Source organism: Choloepus didactylus, chromosome 4, assembly GCF_015220235.1.
Source record: "Choloepus didactylus isolate mChoDid1 chromosome 4, mChoDid1.pri, whole genome shotgun sequence".
Classification (NCBI taxonomy): domain Eukaryota; kingdom Metazoa; phylum Chordata; class Mammalia; order Pilosa; family Megalonychidae; genus Choloepus; species Choloepus didactylus.
This window is the reverse complement of record NC_051310.1, coordinates 172,854,839-172,875,456: the sequence shown is the minus strand read 5'-3', so window position 1 is coordinate 172,875,456 and position 20,618 is coordinate 172,854,839. Positions and strand designations below refer to the sequence as shown.

Sequence of the window (20,618 nt, the reverse complement as noted above, 5' to 3'; positions counted from 1 at the left end):
TATATAGTTATTGCATAAATGAATAAAACTATGGTCTATCACTATATATTCAAAAAATCACAGTCTCTCCTGTATTTAATGACATTGAATGTTATTCAGCTCCTTCATTTGAAGATATAAAATAATATGATGGAGATCATACTGTTTGTTCATGATAGCCAAGACCAGAATACAGGTCTCTGAAACATACACCGGTAGTGTCACACAATACCCGTGTAACATTCGCATAATATGTTACAGGTTACAAATAGATTGCACATACATTTTACCACTTTGATCTAACAATATTCCTGCTCTATTAACTTACAAGTATGGAAAACAATATTCAGAAAAGTTAAGTGACTTTCCCCATGCTGCACAGTGAATAAATGGAAAAGTAAAAATTTTTAATTCAAAATCTATTAATAGAGTTAGCTAACTAGAAAATAATCCAAAGCCAGACCCCACTGACAATAGAAAGGTGGTATTTCTGGGCAAATCAAAGACAGTACATTAACATGGCTCCCATAGAAAAAAGACTAGTAATTCATCTCAACATATGATTTTATTATAAAAATTACTATTTATTATTTAACCACAATGCAGAGTGCTTGGTATGTATTCAGTCTTTACAGTGACCTCTAAACAGCAAATGATGAAATGAAGAAACAAAAATCTTTTCTATCAATATTTTCAAGCCAATAGTGGAAAACTAGAATGCCTGATACTGTCCTGTTGAAATACAGAGCCAACAAACTTTAACACAGAATGGGAATCCTTCCAGAAAGTTTTAATTGGGCATAGGTATTGATTATAAAAACAATATTATACCAGAATAATTCCATGTCCTCTGTAAGTTAAACACAGTGGATACTAAATAAATATTTGTGTTGTTAACATTGCAAACATTTATGAAACTAGAGAAAGCAGTGTCGCATTTAGCAAATTCAACTAGAATAATACAATGTTACTTTAAAAAATAAGAAATGATCATCAAGTAATCTAATGTTATGCTCCACTATAAAAATAACTGAAAATTTGGTGACTATCAGAATAAGCAAAAACAATATTATGAATGATACTTGATTTGAAAACATATTTCTTTGTGTGGTGTTCCAGTTTGCTAACGCTGCCATTATGCAAAATACCACCAGAAATGTTTTGGCTTTTATAAAGGGGGCTTATTTGGTTACAAATTTACAGTTTTAAGGCCATAAAAGTGTCCAAACTAAGGCATCAACAAGAAGATACCTTCACTGAAGAATGGCCGATGGTGTCCAGAACACCTCTGTCAGCTGGGAAGGCACATGGCTGGTGTCTGCTGTTCCTAGGTTGCTTTTCAAAATGGCATTCTTCAAAATGTCTCTAGGCTTGTCTCTCTTAGCTTCTTCAGCTCTTGTGCATCTAACTGTCTTGGGGTCCTCTCTTAGTTTCTCCAGAGCAAACTCTGGGCTAGCATCTCTTAGCTTAGCATCTCCAAATGTCCTTCTGTCTGCATCTCCAAGCATCAGCTTTCAACAGCCTTCTCCAAAATGTCTCTCTTAGCTGCTCTCCAAAATGTCCCTCTCTTATAGGATTCCAGTGACTTCATTAAGCCCCATGCTGAATGGGTGGGGCCCATATTGCCATGAAGATGATTTAATCAAAGGTCTAGCCCACAGTTGATTGAGTCACATCTCCATGGAAACACTCAATCAAAAGGTCACACCCTAATCAGAAAGATTAATCATTCTGCCCCCATAAGACTGCATTTAAAGAATAAGGCTTTTTCTGGGGGACATAATATATCCAAACCAGCACATGTGGTAACTGTATGGATTTTATATGGTAATTTGTATGAAATTTCAAAAATTTTATTGTTGAAAGTTCTATGTTTTATACATATATATGCATCACCATGAACTTGATTATTTCCAAACACATCTCTAGGATTGTTTCGCCTAGGAATTTCACTACAATGCAATGAAATAAACGATGAATTTTTCAGGTTTTACCTTGCTCAAACTCTTCTTTACTAGTGATATTAATAGCATTACTATTTACGATGAAATATTAGAAATATTATTGACTGAACGCTTCTATAGACTATATTTTTTTCAATAGTTCCTAAAGCTTTGATACTAACTAAATGTTAAATCAGCTAACAAACAAAAAATGACATTTGTAAATGAATTATAAAATATAATCATAGTGCTCAGAAAAGAGTTTATTTGCCAGATAGCTTGGCAATAAACTTATTATTATACATAATCTATATGGCAACTTAAAGATACAGAATGTTATAATAAAAGCATCAAATGAACAAAGCCCAAGAAACATAAGATTAATTTTAAAAAAAGATTTAAAAAAAGATTCAGAATCAAATAGGTATATCTTATCACCTAATTTTCATAATAAATTTAAGGTTTCTCGTGATGAAATATGGTATAAATAACTTAAAAATGATTCAAAGTCAGTGTTAGGCAAGACAGAATTTAAATAATTAAAATGAATACAAAGGTTTAAGAAAGACTGATTTAATGAGAAAGTTTTTAAAAGTTAATTCTTCCTCCAATCCTTACTTTACAAACAGGCTAATCTGTCTTAACTAATAGATGAAGTAATAAAGGATTCAAAAGACAAAAAAAAAAACACCTGAGACTGTTGCAAAAAAGATGAGAAACTAGAAAAGACTTTAATGTAGTGTATTTTTCAAGATAAAATTGGTTTTGTTTACATTATACTATTTTTTTTTCCCTTTAAGTATTTTTATCACATTCATAAACAGCAAAGGGAAAAAAAAAACACCTTTGGAGATAAAAATTTGGAGAAAACTGATAACAAGAGAAAAGCAGTGTGCCAGTTTGAATGTATTATGTCTCCCCAGACACCATTATCTTTGATGTATTCTTGTGTGGGCAGACCTACCAATGTTAATTAGACTGTAATTCTTTGAGTGTATCCATGGAGATGTGCCCCACCCAACTGTGGGTGATGACTCTGATTGGATAATTTCCATGGAGGTGCTGGCCCACCCATTGGGTGGGTCTGAACTAAATTACTGGTGCACTATATAAGATCAGACAGAAGGAGTGAGCTTGCCACAGCCAAGAGGGACATTTTGAAGAAAGCACAGGAGCTGCAGATGAGAGACAGTTTGAAGATAGTTGTTGAAAGCAGACTCTTGCTCCGGAGAAGCTGAAAGAGGATAAATATCCCAAGTGCAACTAAGAGTGAGATTTTTGAGGAACTGCAGCCTAGAGAGGAACATCCTGGGAGAAAGCCATCTTGAAACCAGAACTTTGGAGCAGATGCCAGCCATGTGCCTTCCCAGCTAACAGAGGTTTTCCGGACACCGTTGGCCATCCTCCAGTGAAGGTACCCAATTGCTGATGTGTTACCTTGGACACTTTATGGCCTTAAGACTATAACTGTGTAACCAAATAAACCCTCTTTTATAAAAGCCAATCCATCTCTGGTGTTTTGCATTCCAGCAGCATTAGCAAACTAGAACAAGCAGGAATAATAATACATTAATACACTTGATTTTACTAATCTTGCAAGCTGTCTACTGTCCTGTTGGAACAAAGCACTGACCATTTCAAAAGTGCCACACACTAGTTTCATCAGGCTCTATTAGGTAGAGTATGCTAGCTACTCTATTCTATAACAAAGACCTGAAAAAAAAAAACAGTGGCTTAAACCATATTGATGTTATTTTCTGTCTTGTAATAGTCGAGACACAGGCAGTCCAGGGCATTATGGTAGCAACTTTCCACGAAGTTGTACGGGGTTGTATAGGGACCCAAGATCATTCTATTTGGTTACTTTTCCACAATGGAGTGTTTCCTCCTCTGCAGAGTCCAAAATCGCTCACTACCAGATCCACATTCCAAATAACAGGATGGAGAAAGACACAAAAAACAGACATATCATTTTGAAGGACACATATCATTTCCCCTCCCATTCCATTGGCCAGAACACAATCATACCTACTACGAAGGAGAACGGAAAATGTAGTCTTTGTTCTGGGAGGCACATGCCCAGCCAAAAATCAAGGGTTCTATCATTTATGTGAAAAGGAAAGGATGAATATTGGCGGAACATCACTATAGCTCATTTATATATTTGCATAACTAGAAATTCAAACTTGAACTCAACTGGGAATATGTCAGGACTGCTTAGTTGACAAATAGTTAGCATTCTGGATTTTCTTTTATAAAAGATTGGTTTACTTTCCTCATTTACCCACCAAAAGCAATGAAATACAAAATGCTATCTGAATGAATTTCCAAGGTGTATTTTATTGGTATAAAACCAAAATCAGACATAATTCTCTGGTCTGCCAATTAGCTATACAGAACTAAGTGAAAAAAGGATTTCCTCTTACAATTTCTTTATACCAGTGAAAAAAAAATTTTTTTTTACTTATAAAGTAATAAAATCCTGATTAGTCTTGGCAGTTTATCTGACTGAGCAACTTTAGGGTACTAAAACAAAAATAGTTCTTTAATTTTTATCAAATAAGTACAAGTCAGTAATAATTTTGTTACAACTTCTGAGAAAACTGGTAAAATTGGAAAGCAGAGAAAAATTTCTCAAGAAAACCATCTGTGTATTTTTCTCTTATGTTAAGGGAGAAAAAAAGTCCCCATGATTCTGCTAAAGATCACCTAACAATGCAGAAAGGTAGTAGTGGAATGTCCTAAATCTCTATCCTATTGATGAGTCTCCTTTTGATCTTCCTATGCAGGAAGCCTTTTAAAGTTACATTACACAGCAGTTACATAGTCTAAGAGCAATATAACCATAATCAGCTTGCTAGTGTCCGACACAAAAGCCCTCAACTTTTGGTCAGCATTTTGTAACAAAGTTGTCCACCTAATTTATTAAAACTACCCCAATATGATCATTAGCGCATTAATCAAAGCTACAGAACAGACATATCTAAAGTTATTTTTGTTTGAAATACACATATTATCCCAAGTGTTCATTATCTGGACAAAGCAGAGCCCAAAAGGTATATGTTGCAAAAGTCAACTTTAAAGTGGCTTCACTTAGTCGACCCAAGAGGAATAAGTGCCATTATTGTTGTGTAGCTATGAAACAGATCATCATCCTTTACCTCATTACATTTCCTCAATATCAAGTCCCCAGTGACGATCCGAACACATCCAATTTTTTCCATTTCCAAAGAAGCCAAATAAGGGAACACTAGGAAAGAACTTTCTAAATGCATCAGCCTCAACATTCCCCTTCGCTCTATAATAGTGATAGCCCCTGCCAACGCATGCAAACATGAAGCCAATGGTACTCTGTTCTGGAATGTTAGCTGCTTTGAGGCACTGCATTGCAGCCTCAGCAGTCTTCTTATCATTGCCATCCTCGTTGAGGAGCACTGTAGCACTCTGCATTCAGTGTTCAATAAATGACAGTCCAACCACACCAGTGGCATCAATATCCAAAGAGTTCTTTCTTGAAGTCAGTGATAAAAGGATGTCCACCTGACTTCCAGCCAAGATGATATGCATACCACTGAAAGTGCTGACTACATAATACAGGTAATTAACAGGCTCCCAATTTACAGCAGTTATAGCCAAATATAAGGACTACATGAAGTTGAGGGTTATCTAAAAGACCCAGTTCAGTGAGTTGATGCCTTTCTAGAGTTATATTCTTTGGATTCTTAATAAAATCAAAGGGCTGTATTTTTATTCCTTCAATCTGAGGAAATAATAAGAGCAAAACCAGATTCTCCAGTCTCTATTTCCTGAGGTCGATTGTTGCCTGATCCCATTGGAGTCACTACAGTTCCTGGGGTCACAATTCCAAGGACCTGGCATCGTTTTGGAAATAGTTTCTCAAAGGCAAATGCTGTTTCCACACTAGTTCTTTTCCTTGCTCTCTTGTGGCCACGACACTCTTCCAGGCTAATGAAACTTTGTGAATCAGCCATGTAGAGAACTGTCCTTGGTAAAATGTGAACATTCTCAAGTTCCTCTGCTACCACACAGACCAAGCAATGCCCCTCCAGATGGCTGCCTTCCCCCGGTCCCGTGGAGATCCAGGTTACACTCCCTTGGGTCTGCAACACCCTCCGCACACACTCCCTCCATAAGCGGCACACGCTGACCGACCACAGTAACGCCTTAGCGGGCCTTAGCGGGCAGAAAGGTGAGCACGCGCTCCGCCACCTCCACTAGGTTACTCAACACGAAGGTACTTAACGGGTCTGCGGAGGATGGGCCGCGGCGGATACCGCAGACACCCACCGGCTCCATTTCTCACTAACCCGGCAGGAGCAAACTCTACATTACACTTTAAATTATTCAGCACACAGTTTACAAAGATTTCTATTTCATGGAGTTTGGGTTTTTGTTTTGTTTTATTTTCAACTTTAAAGTATCTTTTGGTCTACATTTTTTCTTCTAATTTAACAACCCCTTAGCAACAACTGCCATTTAATTAAATTTCATATAAACACACTACCAAAAATGCCAGAATGAAGATTATGCAATTATTTGAATACATACTTTAAAAATTTGAATTTTTGTTGGAATTTTGATTTTAAGTCACTTTTAAAATGAAAATAGCCATATTACATAGCACACATGAAAAGTGACCCCTAAAGACAATAACAACACACCTTACAGAAACTGCCTTTAAAACATCCCCTACAATTTTGCAAGTATACATTTTTAAAATAAAATTCTTATACTTAATTTTGTTCCTAAAATAGTAAGGTACTTGGGGTTAATTAAAAAAAAAAAAAAAAATCACAACAACCTATAATTGTTTCCTTTCTCATTGATAGTTTTGAGCTACCTATAAATTCAAGAGAAATAAACAGAAGTATATTAAGCAATAAACAAAGTTATTGTAAGTCTACTGCTAACAGAGAATTTCAAACTGAAGTATTAAACACACTTTATAGAAAAATTTGACTTCTACCAGATCTCACACTTTTTTGGATATATTAAGAAAGATTTTCCACATCTGTCACCATTTTTCTAAATTTTGGTAGATGATTCCAGCTTAGTGAGTTATAATGCCAATTCATGATATTCCTCTGTAATACACTACATAAAAATGACAAAGTAAAATCCAATATCCTCTTGGCAGCGCATCTTTTGTGACTACACAATAACAACAATGATGAATCTTTTCTGTTTCCTATGGATATCTTTTTTTTTTTTAACCAGCTAATAAGAATGTAACCTTCTTGATGGCAGAGACCACTTCTAAAATTTCTTTTGTTTTCTCTCTCAGTGATTAGTACCAAAAATAAAATCCTTGTCAAATTAAAGCTAAATTACCATGCAAAATTCTGGATTTATTGACAGCAATATAGATCACAATTGCACAGGGCATAGATTTTGAAAACTGAAAAGGAATGAAAGTGTATGTTACAGAAAATACAAAAAACACCAGCATGACTAGGCTTTAGGGCAAAGAAATCAGAGGGAAAGTGGCAGAAGAGATCAGAGAGTTAGGCAGGGTTAGATCACCTAGAACTTTCAAGACTATTGTAAAAAAAAAATTAGATTTTAGTCTGTGTGATGAAAAGTTGTAGGAGATTTTGAACAGATATGATTTGATTTTCAAAGATCACTGGCTATTATGTGAAGATACAGACTACTGGGGTCAAGTGTAGAAATATCAAAGCCAGGTGAGAAGCTACTGTAGTAGCCTTGGTGGGAAACATTGGTGGCCTGGGTTAGGGAGGCAGCAATACAAGAAGTGAAATGTGATTTGAACCACATATGTTTTAAAGGTAGAGTGACCAGGACTAGATGATGTGAGTAGTAGGAGGGATAAAAAGATGAAGGGTAATAGATTTTCTAAACTGAAAAAGACTGGGTGAGAAACAAAGTTGGGGGCAAGAATTAAAAGAAATAAGAAATCAAGAGTTCTGTTTAGACCTGTTAGGTGTGAGGTATCTTTTTAATACTTGAGCAGAGATGACAGACAGTCAATTGTATAATCAAATCTGAAGCTCAGGGGAATGACTAGGACTAGAAATTTTAATTTGAGAGCCATCAGCATAAAGTATTTAGTGCCATAAGATTGCATGAAATCACCTAGAAAGTGAATGTAGGTAGGGAAATTAAAAGGTAGGGTTTTGAGTCCTTCTTTATTGTTTCTGTTAAAAAAAATGTTAGCTATATATTAAGAAAAACTCTATCATTTTTATTACTAATAAAAACTATATTTTCCCAGGGATATCTGTCAGGAAAATATCTATTGTATATAATATCTATTGTATCTATTGTCTATTTTATATTAGCTATTCTATATTTAGATTATATAAATTATATTATATAAAATGAAATAATGAATTAATCATAAATTTTAAGTTATCAGATTTTAGGGAAAAATGGAAGTTGAGATAAAAAAGTTTATATTGCAATAAACTATACCAGTTCTTCCCTTTGGAGTTCCAAATTTCATAATACAGTTAAAAAATATTGTGAATTATTTAACATTTAAAACTGATTCTGAAGTCTATGGAGATAAATCAAATTTGTGATTTTCCTGGGGCATTTAGCTGGTGAATGAGCCTTGTCAACCAGCAATATTGGCATCACACCATGGATCTGTTGTTTTCTGCACACCATGACTTGCATGAGGAAATTATTAACGAAAAATGTACATTGAGTAAGAGAGAGAACTTTAATGAAAGTAGAAAAGCTAGTTAGCTTGTGATGTGAATAATGAGACTCTAAAGAGAAATATGATTCAAACAAACAAATCTTTCTTTTGAAAATTAACATATTGGCAAGTTTGAGAATGACAAAGTTCTTAGGATAAATGACTTGTAAAAAATCAAGAGCTGGAAAATATAAACAATAACCATGAAACTTCTAATTGCACTTTTAAGTAATATAATTTTGACTCAGCGCAACTGTTTTTTTAGTACTGAAATTATATTACAATATAAATCATAACAATTTATTAGATGGTCCAATAAGCAGTTCATCATATTTTGCTATCAAACTATACTTTCTGAAGTATTCTTCAAATAATTAAAGTAGAAGAAATGAACTTCGCCTTCAAAGACCGATGTACATAGATAACCAAAGATTCTAGTTTACAAAGAATTTCAATTTAATTATGTCATTGTTTATCCTATGAAAAACAAAAACCAAGACATATCTCAGGCTGTATCACTTAGATGAACAGTTTTACATTCATATTTACTAAATAAGCTAAAGACTTCATTGTCTTCAGAGTAGGAGGCTATCTCAAAGAGGAAAACAGACCTTTATAGACGAAGTTATTTTTTGTATAACAGGGAAACTTATACCTCTATCTTCCTCTTCACGAACATTTAAAGGATCAAAACAACTTAAATAAAAAAGAATAATTAGAAAGAAAGAAACAAAGAAAAAAAAACAAAGAAAAAGAGCAAACAAGAGTATAAGATGCTATGCTGCCATTCACTCATACATGCATTTATCATCCAAATAGCATTCTGTGAGTACCTACTATGTCCCAGGCACTATGTAAGCATCTTAAGATAAAACATAATTAGTAGAATTAAATTAATTTTCCATGGTTAGTGGATTTATATGACAATGAGATAGAATTTCTTGTCATGAAATGTAAACTTTATTTTTTTTTTCCAAGTTTTAGGAGCGTATATTATCTTTCATATACTCTTTTTTTGTAAGTAACATTCAAAGTACTTCCCTGATTCTCAAACATATACATATGCCCTTTTCAAGGGGTATCAGTTCTGTGGGTTACAAACATTACCAGTCATTTAAAAATTACCAAAATAAATACTGATGCAATGAAAAGACCCCTAATTAAAATTTTTTAACTGCAGACACTTTTAATTAACTTAAAAAGGTAATAATATGGTATAAAAACAGAAACAGAATGTACATTTACTTAAAGTTATTTCTATACCACCACTCAAAATTCAGAAAATGTTGTTTTCATGTATACATACACAAAATAAAATAATACCATAACAGAAGGGTGCTGTATCTGTGTTTAAAGAGGAGTTGTTGGCAAACACCACAGCTCACTTCTACTGAAATGTACACAACTGATATATGCAGCACAGAAAGCTGGCACCAAGGGCTTACAACCTTAATTTGTCTGCAAGAAGGAACAGAGATTTACCTTCAGAGCACGTTCTTGATTGTTTTCAGCAGTCAGATGTCTCGTGTTGTTTGCTGAAGTCTGGTTTTGCTCTTTCAGATGATGAAGCTCCTGCTCTAGGCATTTGCACTGTCACAGGGGAAGAATCCCATTAAGTAAAGGAGTTATAGCATTTTTTCTCCACCAAGCCACATGAATTAATGTAAATAATACTGTATTCTCTAAAAGATAATGTATTTTTTGCAACAAGATATTAAGTTAAAAGTAATGTTGAAAACAAACGAAATAATATTTATAGTACTTCAGTAATTCAATTGTGATTTTCAGTTGGTCTTTCATTAATCTAAATATTACTATATAAATCAAAAAATACTTCTTTTTATAAAATTAAGGTAAATATATATTTAAGATAATTTTTTTCATTATTCAAATGGTTTTCATTGCATTTCTATTGCTTCAATAAAAGCATTCATCTAGTCATACTTTCTAAAACATACACTGGGATCTAAATAAACTACAACATGACATTCTGGGATAAATTTTTATTAATTTTTTACAAAAAATAATTATCACGCAAGTATATTAAGGTGTTTTTCAGATTTTTAGGAAAAAACAATTTTATAGGAGAAAGAGCAATAGCCAACAAGTGCTAAAAGATGTAGAAACAAAGAGGGAAATAAATGATTTTAATTTCTCCTGTTTTGAATAAATATTATTTTTAAATAAAACAAGTGATAAACATGTGAAATAACATTCTGACCTACTTGGAATATATGAAAATATCAGTAAAAGAAATTATAAATAAAGGCACATATGGGCTAAAAAATAATCCTGTCTTCAAAAGATTATTGACATATCATACCATTTGAATACAAGACCTCAATATTAATATAAAAACTTTGCTATATCAAACATTTTATGCAACAGTAGTACCAAATATAAACTGATAATGTTGCAAATCAAGACAATAGGAAGACACATCAAGGACTGGCTAAAGGAATAAAGTACTAAACTCGTCTTTCAGAAAATGTTAAAAATCACTCTTTATAATGAGAAAAATTAAAAGAAACCATTCTTTTATTTATTTTTAAATGGGAATAATTAAATAACAAGCAATAAGTACACACTGATTCAAGATCTGGAGAAAGATCTTTGTAGATTGTTTTATGGATGACTAGTTGTATTGAATCAAAAAAAATTCCTTATTATGATATAATCAAGATGTAGCCATAATCCAAATTGGTATTTTTACTACTTTAACACTGTTCTCTTCTGCCTCTGATCTCTATAATATTACACTGTCTATATCAGTATCTCTAAATGTTGAGTAATCTACAAATCCTTTCCAAAGAAAAAATGTTACCAGACTCCTTATATTGACTTAAATTATGTAATGATGTTAATGAAATAGACAAACTGACTTTCAAGTACAAAGGCTACGTCTGTAATGAATATGCAAGACAGATTACTGTTTCCATGAAACCTTCCAGAGCAATCTACTATAAGACAAACTTCAAGCAATCAAAATGAGTGGAGACACATTAATATAAGGACTGTTGGTGAGCACTAAATAGATTTTTACCCATACACTAAGACTAAATGATATCTATTAGGAGTAGAATTTAATAGTTAATGGCTACATACTCTGACAATATACATACCCTACAACTAATAAAAATGGGGAGGGTGGAGGAAGGGAATGGAAAGAGCAAATGAAAACTAAAATTAACTTGCCCACTATTTAGTATTTATTAACTGAAAGTAACAGAATATTCCTTTAAATCAGATACGCAGCAGGGGAGGAAGTGGAAAGAAAGTTTCCTAGCTAATTATAATATTCCTTATAGTAGGAATCTAACAGATAATACCAGAATTTAAAAACTGTATATTAAAGGTAGTGGCAGGAAAGTAATCACTAGAATAAAATGCAAACTTTCCCAAATATTACAAAGGAAAGTAAATAAAAGACTACATTATTAAGGTTATTTAATTAAGACTTATACATTATAAATATAACATAAAACAATATGACAGAACTATGTTCAAACATATCAGTTAATTAGTAAATGTAAATAGCTTAACCATACTACTATGGAGAGATCTCCAAAATATATTGTTCAAGTAAAAAACTAGAGTGGGGAAAAATGTGTATGTGCTAACATTTATCAAAGATGGAGGATTCAGAAATGTGCATGTGTACATAGTGTGAATGTATGCCTGCATATATTTAAAACACAAATAATGGAAGCATAAATCCTAAAATTAAAAAAAAAAAGAAACAGGAATCAAAGATAAATATTTAAATGCATACATGTTTCATAAATTTGTCTTTAGACAATGAAAATTTTAAATAATCATAAAACACAATTAAATTTAAGAAAAACAATCCCTAAAGTTCAAAAATGAATGACCAGCAATCCCGTTACTAGGTATATACTCCGAAAACTGAAAGCAGGGATGCGAATACACATGTACACACCAATGTTTATGGCAGCATTACTCATGATTGCCAATAGAGGGAAACAGCCCAAGTGTCCATCAACTGATGAATGGATAAACAAACTGTAATATATACATACAATGGAATATTATGCCCCTGTAAGAAGGAATGAAGTCCTGATGCATCCAACAATGAACCTTGAGGACATTAGGTTGAGTGAAATAAGTGAGACACAAAAGGACAAATATTGTATGGTCTCACTAATATGAACTAATTATAATGAGCAAACTCTAGGAGTTAAAAGCTAGAGTATAAGTTACCAGGAGATAGACAGAGGGTAAAGAATGGGCAGATAATACTTAAGACGTAGAGAATGTTTAATAAGGTTGATTGCAAATGTTTGGCAGTGGACAGAAAAATATTATGTGATGATAGAACAATACTGTAAGAGTAATTAACAATCCTGAGTGTGACTATGGTTGAAAGGGAAAGGCTAGGGTCATGTATGTCACTAGAAGGAAAGCTAGAAGATAAGACACGGGACTGTATAACATAGTGAAACCCTATAGTGGAGGTGACTGCAGTTAATTGTACAAATGTAAGAGAGTTCTCACATGAACTAGAACAAATATATATCACTATTACAAGGTGTAAATAATAGGGTGGTAAATGGGGAAAATACAATTAATGCAAACTAAGGACTATAGTTAGCAGTAACTTTGTAATAGATTTTCATCAGTTGTAACAAAGGCACTATACCAAAGCAAAGCATCAATAATAGGGGGGTATAAGGGTATCGGATTTTTTTTTTTTTTTTTGAGAAATGAGAATGTTCCCATATTGATTGTGGTGGTGAATGCATAACTATGTGATTATACCAAGAATCACTGATTGTACACTTTGGATAGTGTGTATGGTGTGTGAATAAAACTGTTACTATATACAAAATATATGTATATAATGAGAAAGTCTGAACAGTATAAAGAAAACTGTATATTTCAGTATAAAATAAATGAAAAAACCTTAATGAATAATATCCAAGACCTATATCCTAGATAAATGGAAATCTTTAAAAAAAAAAAAAGTTTATGAACCCTGTGTATTGACTTAGTAATGTAATTAAACAGAGAGAACTATTCCAATTGACTTTAAAACACAGCAAATGGCAAAAAATTTTTTTAACTGTTTACAGGAATCAGTGGTTAGTGGAAGTGCTCTTACTGTTATTCTGGCATTGCTGCATGTGTACAGTTGATAAAACTTATATCATTCACAGTGTCCTTGAGTACAGGGATTCTGACCATGAGAGACAAAAGATATGGATACACGATAAAAGAAGTTAAATAAAAACTCTTTAGTTCAGAATTTGAAATGGAATATTGATATTAAGACATGAAGAATTTTATCTTTAAAAGATGTGTGTGTATATATCTCGCAGTTCTGCCCACTGAAAAAAGCTAGAAATAATAGGAAACCCAGTATTAATGAGAACCTAGTCTGTTTTCTCCAAGTACTGTCTCCTACTAAAAGGAATCAGGATTCCTTGAATTTATAGGCTTCAGGTCTGGGACAAGAAATAAACAAGATGATCCTGGAACATTTGGTCATACCACATAGCTAGGAAGTATCAAAGACAATCAGAAAAGACTCATAAACCAACTTGAAAAGCTCCCTAGTTGCTAGAAATAACAGTTTAAGTTTCAATAAGGATAATAACTGCAATGCATTAAAACATACATTTTGGGTTTAATGAGTTTAAAATGACAATAAAAATTTAAAAAACTAATTATCATTGTTGGAGAGTAATAGTGAACTAAGCATTTATCCATTCTTTCGTACATAAACTTTACCACTGGATAATCAATGTATAGGTGAGAAAACTTCTCTTTAACAGAAGTATCCCAGCTAATAAACAAAAAAGGGAATTTTGGAATTGTTAATAAGTTAACAGATCTAAACAATGAGATCTGCTAAAAACTAAAAAAGAAGTAATACGTGACATATTTCCTGATGTAAGAACACTAGATCACCTATAAAGTAGTCTTGCCAATAAAAACTAATCTAATCTGATCAAACTTCTAGATCTAATCGCCATATTTATAAAAAAGAGAGAATAGAGGAACAAGTTAAATGATACCTATGATGCAATCAACAAAACTGGAAAATTCTACCTGAAAATTGACCCAGTATTGTTTTTCTTTTGCAAACAAAAACAATACCAGACTCTTCCAGTCAAAACAGAAATTCAACTTTGGTGTCCATGTGAATTATGTACTTTGAGCTATGGGCATTGAGAAGCACTTAGGATTATATAAATAAGTTTTTATTCCTTTTCACTTAGAAGAACTAAAATAAATCACTTAATTTTTGTTTAAAAAACAATAATTAGAATGCTTTTCTCACATTAGAAGAACATATAATAAGGGTTTTTAAATTCTAAAAGGTAACTTATTTCTTCAAAGCCTGGAAAAAACATAAACAACTTGGTTTAAATAAGTATTTATACAATAGAGGTTTTAAAAATACCAAGAATTAAAAAAGAAAAAAATTACATGAATGCATACCTGAAACCACACGATATAACTGATACATATCTATATTTATATATACATGTGTATCTGTATGTGTATATGTATATATATATATATATATATATAAAATACATATATATATAACTAAACTGTTCAATAACTATTCAATGAGCACCACTAGACAATGTACCCATACCCACCAGGCTACATGCCAAGCAATGATGTTTCTATATATGTATTCATATTTTAACTATGTTCATACCTAAAATAACATATGGAATTAAATAACTAGGGATGCAATAACAAATATAGTAATTTACATTTATATTTTAAAATATTAATCAGGAAAAATCATTTAAAGAGATATTTTAATCACAAAGTAAATATGACAGTGAACATTTAATTATAAAAGGAACCAAGATGTATAACAGGTATTTATTTTTCTTGCTATGTTATTATCAATATTATTCTGTTTAAGATTATTATGTTAGCTGTATTCATAAGAGGTATTCATTTGAAAAATCCTGGTTTTGGTCTCTCGCAGAAGAAAGGGTAACACGCAGATTGCTAATGATATTAACATTTAAATTAACATATTTTTTAATAAGAATAACATATATATGGTTAACGTATTATCTCAACTCTTAGTGAGAAGTTAGTATGTGCCAGGTTCTGTTCTAAGCACTTTACATGTATTAAATCAGTAATATTCTCATGAACTGTATGAACTAGATACTATTATCCCACTTTACAGAGAAGGAAATGGAAGTAGAGAGTAATAAATAACTTCAATACGTGATTAATAAGAAATAGGGTTCAAATTCTAGGCACTATAATTCAGTTTATCAACAAGCCCCTAAACAGTATGCCATAACCAAAATTGCTAATACTAGATAAAATTTACACTGTGAACCAGGACTGCATCTATGACAATGAGATACCACTTCATATTCACTATGATGGCTATAATTAAAAAGACATCTAACAACAAGCGTTGGCAAGGATGTGGAATTGGAACCTCCATATAACGTTAGTGGAAATATAAAATGGCAAAGTCATTTTGAAAATAGTTTAGCAGTACCTAAAAATGCTCAACATAAAGGTACCATATGACCCAGCAATTCCACTCATAGGTGTGTGTGTATATATATATGTATATATATATTCCCAAGAGAAATGAAATGAGTGGGAAAGTGGTAGAAGAGACCAGTTAGGTACAGTCAGAACACACAGAACCTTACAGGTTATTGTAAAAAACTGAGATTTTACTCATGGGAGGTTTTGAGCAGATATGATTTGATTTCAGAGGTCACTTTGGCTATTATGTGGAGATACAGGTTACTGGGGTCAAGAACAGAAACATCAACGCCAGATAGGAAGCTACTGTAGCAGCTGAGGTTTTTGTCCATGCAAAAACTTGAACACAAATGCTCATAAGAGCATAATTCATAAAAGTCAAAAAGTGGAAACCGCAAAGTCCATCAACTGATGAGTGAATAAACAAAATGTGTTACATCTGTACAACTATTATTCATCAATAAAAAGGATTAAACTCCTGATACATGCTACAACATGGACGAATCTTGAAAACATTGTTACGTGAAAGAAGCCTGTCGCAACAGACTACATATTGTATGATTCCATTTATGTGAATTGTCCAGAATAGGCAAATCAATGCAGAAAGACAGCATTTCAGTGGTGGCCTAAATCTGGGATGTATGGAGCAGGGGGTGGGTGAGTGGGGTGGGATGTTGAGGGATATGAGGAATGACTACTAATGAATACAATGCGGGTGATAAAACTGTTCTAAAATTGATCATAGTGACAGTTGAACAATTCTGTGGAAACAGTAAACACTATTCAATTGTACACTTCAAACAGGTGAATGGTATGGTATGTGAATTAATTTCAATAAAGTTGTTGCAAACAAAAAAATTAACTGTACATGAGTGGATCTATTTCTGGACTCTATACTGTTCCATTGATTTGTGTATGCATAAGTCACACTATCTTGATTATGGTAGTTTTAGAGTAAGTCTTAAAATAAGGTAATATGAGTCCTCCAACTTTATCTTTTAGAAGATTGTTTTAGCTTTTCTATGTCTTCTATATTTTCATATAAATTTTTAAACTGGTTGTAAATTTTTATAGTTTACAAAAAGCCTCAAAACCTAAGAGAAAGGTCAAATGCCTTGAAAAGCAAAACTTACCAAACTGACACAAAACGAAATAGAAAATCTGAATAGTTTTGTTAAGTTGTGTTTTAAGGAATTTGTCCAACTAGATTATCAAATTAATTATCATTAAGTTTTTCATTTTATTCCATTATCCTTATAATATCTACAGAATTTGTAATTATAGTCTCTTTGATTCCTAATATTGGTATTTCTATTTTCTCTTTTTTCTTAATCAGTTTTACTATATCAATTTTATTAATCTTTTCAAGGAACCCTTGAAAAGGGTTGGCCTACTATATTTCTCTAATGTTTTGGTTACTATTTCATTTATTTATGCTCTTCTCTTCATATTTCCTTGTTCAAATTATTTTGGGTTTAGTTTGCTCATGATTTCCTTTCTTAAGATGGATGCTTACGACACTGATTTTGAATAGTTTTCAGAAGTAAGCATTTAAAGCTATATAAATTTCCCTAGAAACACTGTTTTAGCTGGATCCCATAATTTTGATACATTGCATTTTGTAAGTTTGTAATATTTTTGTAATTTTCCTTCTTATTTTCATTGGCACTTGAATTCTTTAAACAGAGATAAAAGGGCACTAATTCCCAAATATTCAGGGATTGTCTAGATATCTTATGCTTGTTAATTTCCCATCTGAACAGAAATATACTCCTCATGATTCCAATCTTTTGAAATACTCTGTGACTCATTTCATGACTCAGCATACACTCTTTTTAAATTTTCATGTGAACTTGCAAAGAATGTGATTCTGTAGTTATTGAGACTTCTATAACCTTATTGAATTTTGTCTAAATATTCTATTAATTTCAGAGACCAGACTGACATCTCCAACTAAGATTGTTAAACTGTATATTTCTCCCCTTAATTCTGTCAATTTTTGCTTCAGATCTGTTCTTATGAATATAAAAATTTGGGATTTTTATGTCTTCCTAATGAAATGTCCCCTTTTATCTGTGGTACTACTCCTCACCATAAAACCAAATTTGTCTGATATTAATATAGCCATAGCAGCTTTATTATTTCCATATTACATCTTTTCCATCCTTTTAATTTCAGCTTCTCTGCTTCTTGTTGTATGAAGTATGCTTCTTATCTGCTTTTAATTGGAGTATTTAGTTGATTTACATTTAATGTAATTATTGATACAATTGGGCTTAGATCTACCATCTTATTAAAATGCCCCATCTAATGTTGTTGTTGCTTTGTTTTTCTTTTCCTATATTGTTTAAGTTAACTGAATATAGTTTAGTATTCCATTTTAATTCTTACATCATCGCCTTTTCAGCTATGTCATTTTGTATTAATTTTTGGTGGTTGCTCCAGGAATTAAATTACACAATCCTAATTTATTACAGTCTTCCTAGGGTTAATGTTTTACCTCTTTATATAAAATATAAATACCAAATGTGAGAACTCTACAGGAGAACTTCTGAGAAGATGATAAAGTAGGTGAGGTGGAATGGGCTTCTCCTCCATGAAAGAAACTAGAGAGGAGCCAGAGGATGCCTGGGACCACAGTGGACATGGACAAAAAGCGAGAAAGTGACTGGAGGGACAGGTGAGTGGTTTTTTATTGCTGTTGTTGTTATTGTTTTGGCTGGGACTGCTTCCCGGCTGGGCAGCAGTGAGATGGATGCCAGGCAAGGGAGTGAGCAGTGGCTCGCCACCCCTATGAACCTACCTTGGCGGTTAGATGGGGAGGTGATTTCCCATAGCTAGATGGCCGGAACTTCCCAAGAGAGAACCCAGGAGGCAGTGCTGGCTCTCCCCAAATAGAAGTCCAGGGGGTGAAACAGCGAGAGGTAGGGATAGGAGAGGACACCATACCAGCTCATCAGGAGTCCCTCCCACACCCCAGGGACTTGCAAGCGCACAGCAGGCAGGGAGCTGGGCACATTTGATCTGCAGGGCGCCCTTCAGTGGACTCCCTGCTGAACTTCCGAAAGCCCACGTCACAGCCCCAGGGCAGGCAGTCCTCAGCACACACGGAAAACTGGTGCACTGTTTGATCCCCACCCGGTTTGGACTCTGCCTACCCCAGAGGAGAAGTTCAAGGCAGACAGACTTGAAAGTGCCACCTGCAAGTAGGATAGGGAAACTGTACCCCAGAAAGCTGTAGCTCAAGAGTGCCACCTGATGACAGGATTGGGAAACTGCACTCCAGCAAGCTGTAGCTCTCCCAAATTAAATATAATGCTCAAATAATCCTGAATTTTCCCAAACAACCTTATCAAGACAAGCAAATGTGCCAAAGCAAACAGAAAATAACAAAGCACATGAAGAATACAGAACATATGGACAAGCCAAATGAACAAATTAAAAAGCCAGAAGAGGCCTAAAATTTAGAGCAATTAAAGAAGTACAAATAAATCTCTAAAACAGCTTCAATGAGATGGCTAAAGACAAAAGAAATCAAGAATTTGCTACAAGAGCATAAAGAAGAATTTCAAAGAGTAAATTAAAAAAATAACAGACCTTATGGAAATAAAAGACACTGTGGATCAAATTTAAAACATACTAGAGACACACAATAGCAGATTTGAAGAGGCAGAAGAAACAACAGGTGAACTAGAAGACAAGGCAATCAAATGTGAATGCACAAAAGGACAAAAGGTGAAAAAAATCAAAAAATTTGAAATGGATCTCAGAGAAAATGATGGACAACATGAAGAGAACAAATATAAGAATCATTGGTGTCCCAGAAAGAGAAGAGAAGGGTAAAATGCTAGGAATAGTGTTTCAAGACATAGTTGGGGAAAACTTCCCAACACTTCTAAATGATATAAATATGCAAATCAAAGATGCCCAACAAACACTAAATAGAATAAATCCAAATAAATCTCCCCCGAGATAATATACTGATTAGATTGTCAAATGCTGAAGAGAAGGAGAAAGTTCTGAAGCAGCAAGAGAGAAGTCATTCACCACATACAAGGAAAACAACATAAGATTAAGTTATGACTATGCAGTGGGCACCATGGAGGCAAGAAGGCAGTGGTATGACATACTTAAGATTCTGAAAGAGAAAAATTGCCACCCAAGAATTCTGTATCCAGCAAAGCTCTCCTTCAAAATCGCGGGAAAGCTTAAAATTTTCACAGAAAAATGAATGCTGAGAAAATTTCTTATCAAGAGACGTGCCCTGAAAAAGATACTAAAGGGAGCTCTGCCAGCTGAGAGGAAAAGAAAGGAAAGGGAGATCTGGAGAAGGGCACAGAACTGAAAAGTATTAGTAAGGGGAATTTGAAGGAAAAAAAAAAAAAAAAAACACAGGCAAAAAAAGATCTAACAACTAAAAACCAAAGGAAAAGATGGCTGGTTCAAGAAGTCTCTTCACAGCAATAACTTTGGATGTGAATGCACTAAATTCTCCAATT

The 20,618-nt window shown here is 33.3% G+C and overlaps 1 protein-coding gene and 1 pseudogene across 8 annotated transcripts in view; both read right to left on the bottom strand.

Moving 5' to 3' along the window:
• The window catches only part of MIPOL1 (mirror-image polydactyly 1), a 521,065-nt gene that overhangs the window by 227,904 nt on the left and 272,543 nt on the right, over window positions 1–20,618 (bottom strand). For all 8 annotated transcript variants that reach the window (XM_037834851.1, XM_037834854.1, XM_037834848.1 and 5 more), the window contains one exon: window positions 10,093–10,200. In XM_037834851.1, the coding sequence (XP_037690779.1) occupies window positions 10,093–10,200 (108 nt within the window). The remainder of the gene's footprint in view (window positions 1–10,092; window positions 10,201–20,618) is intronic.
• Window positions 5,012–6,665, bottom strand: LOC119532437 (annotated as a pseudogene).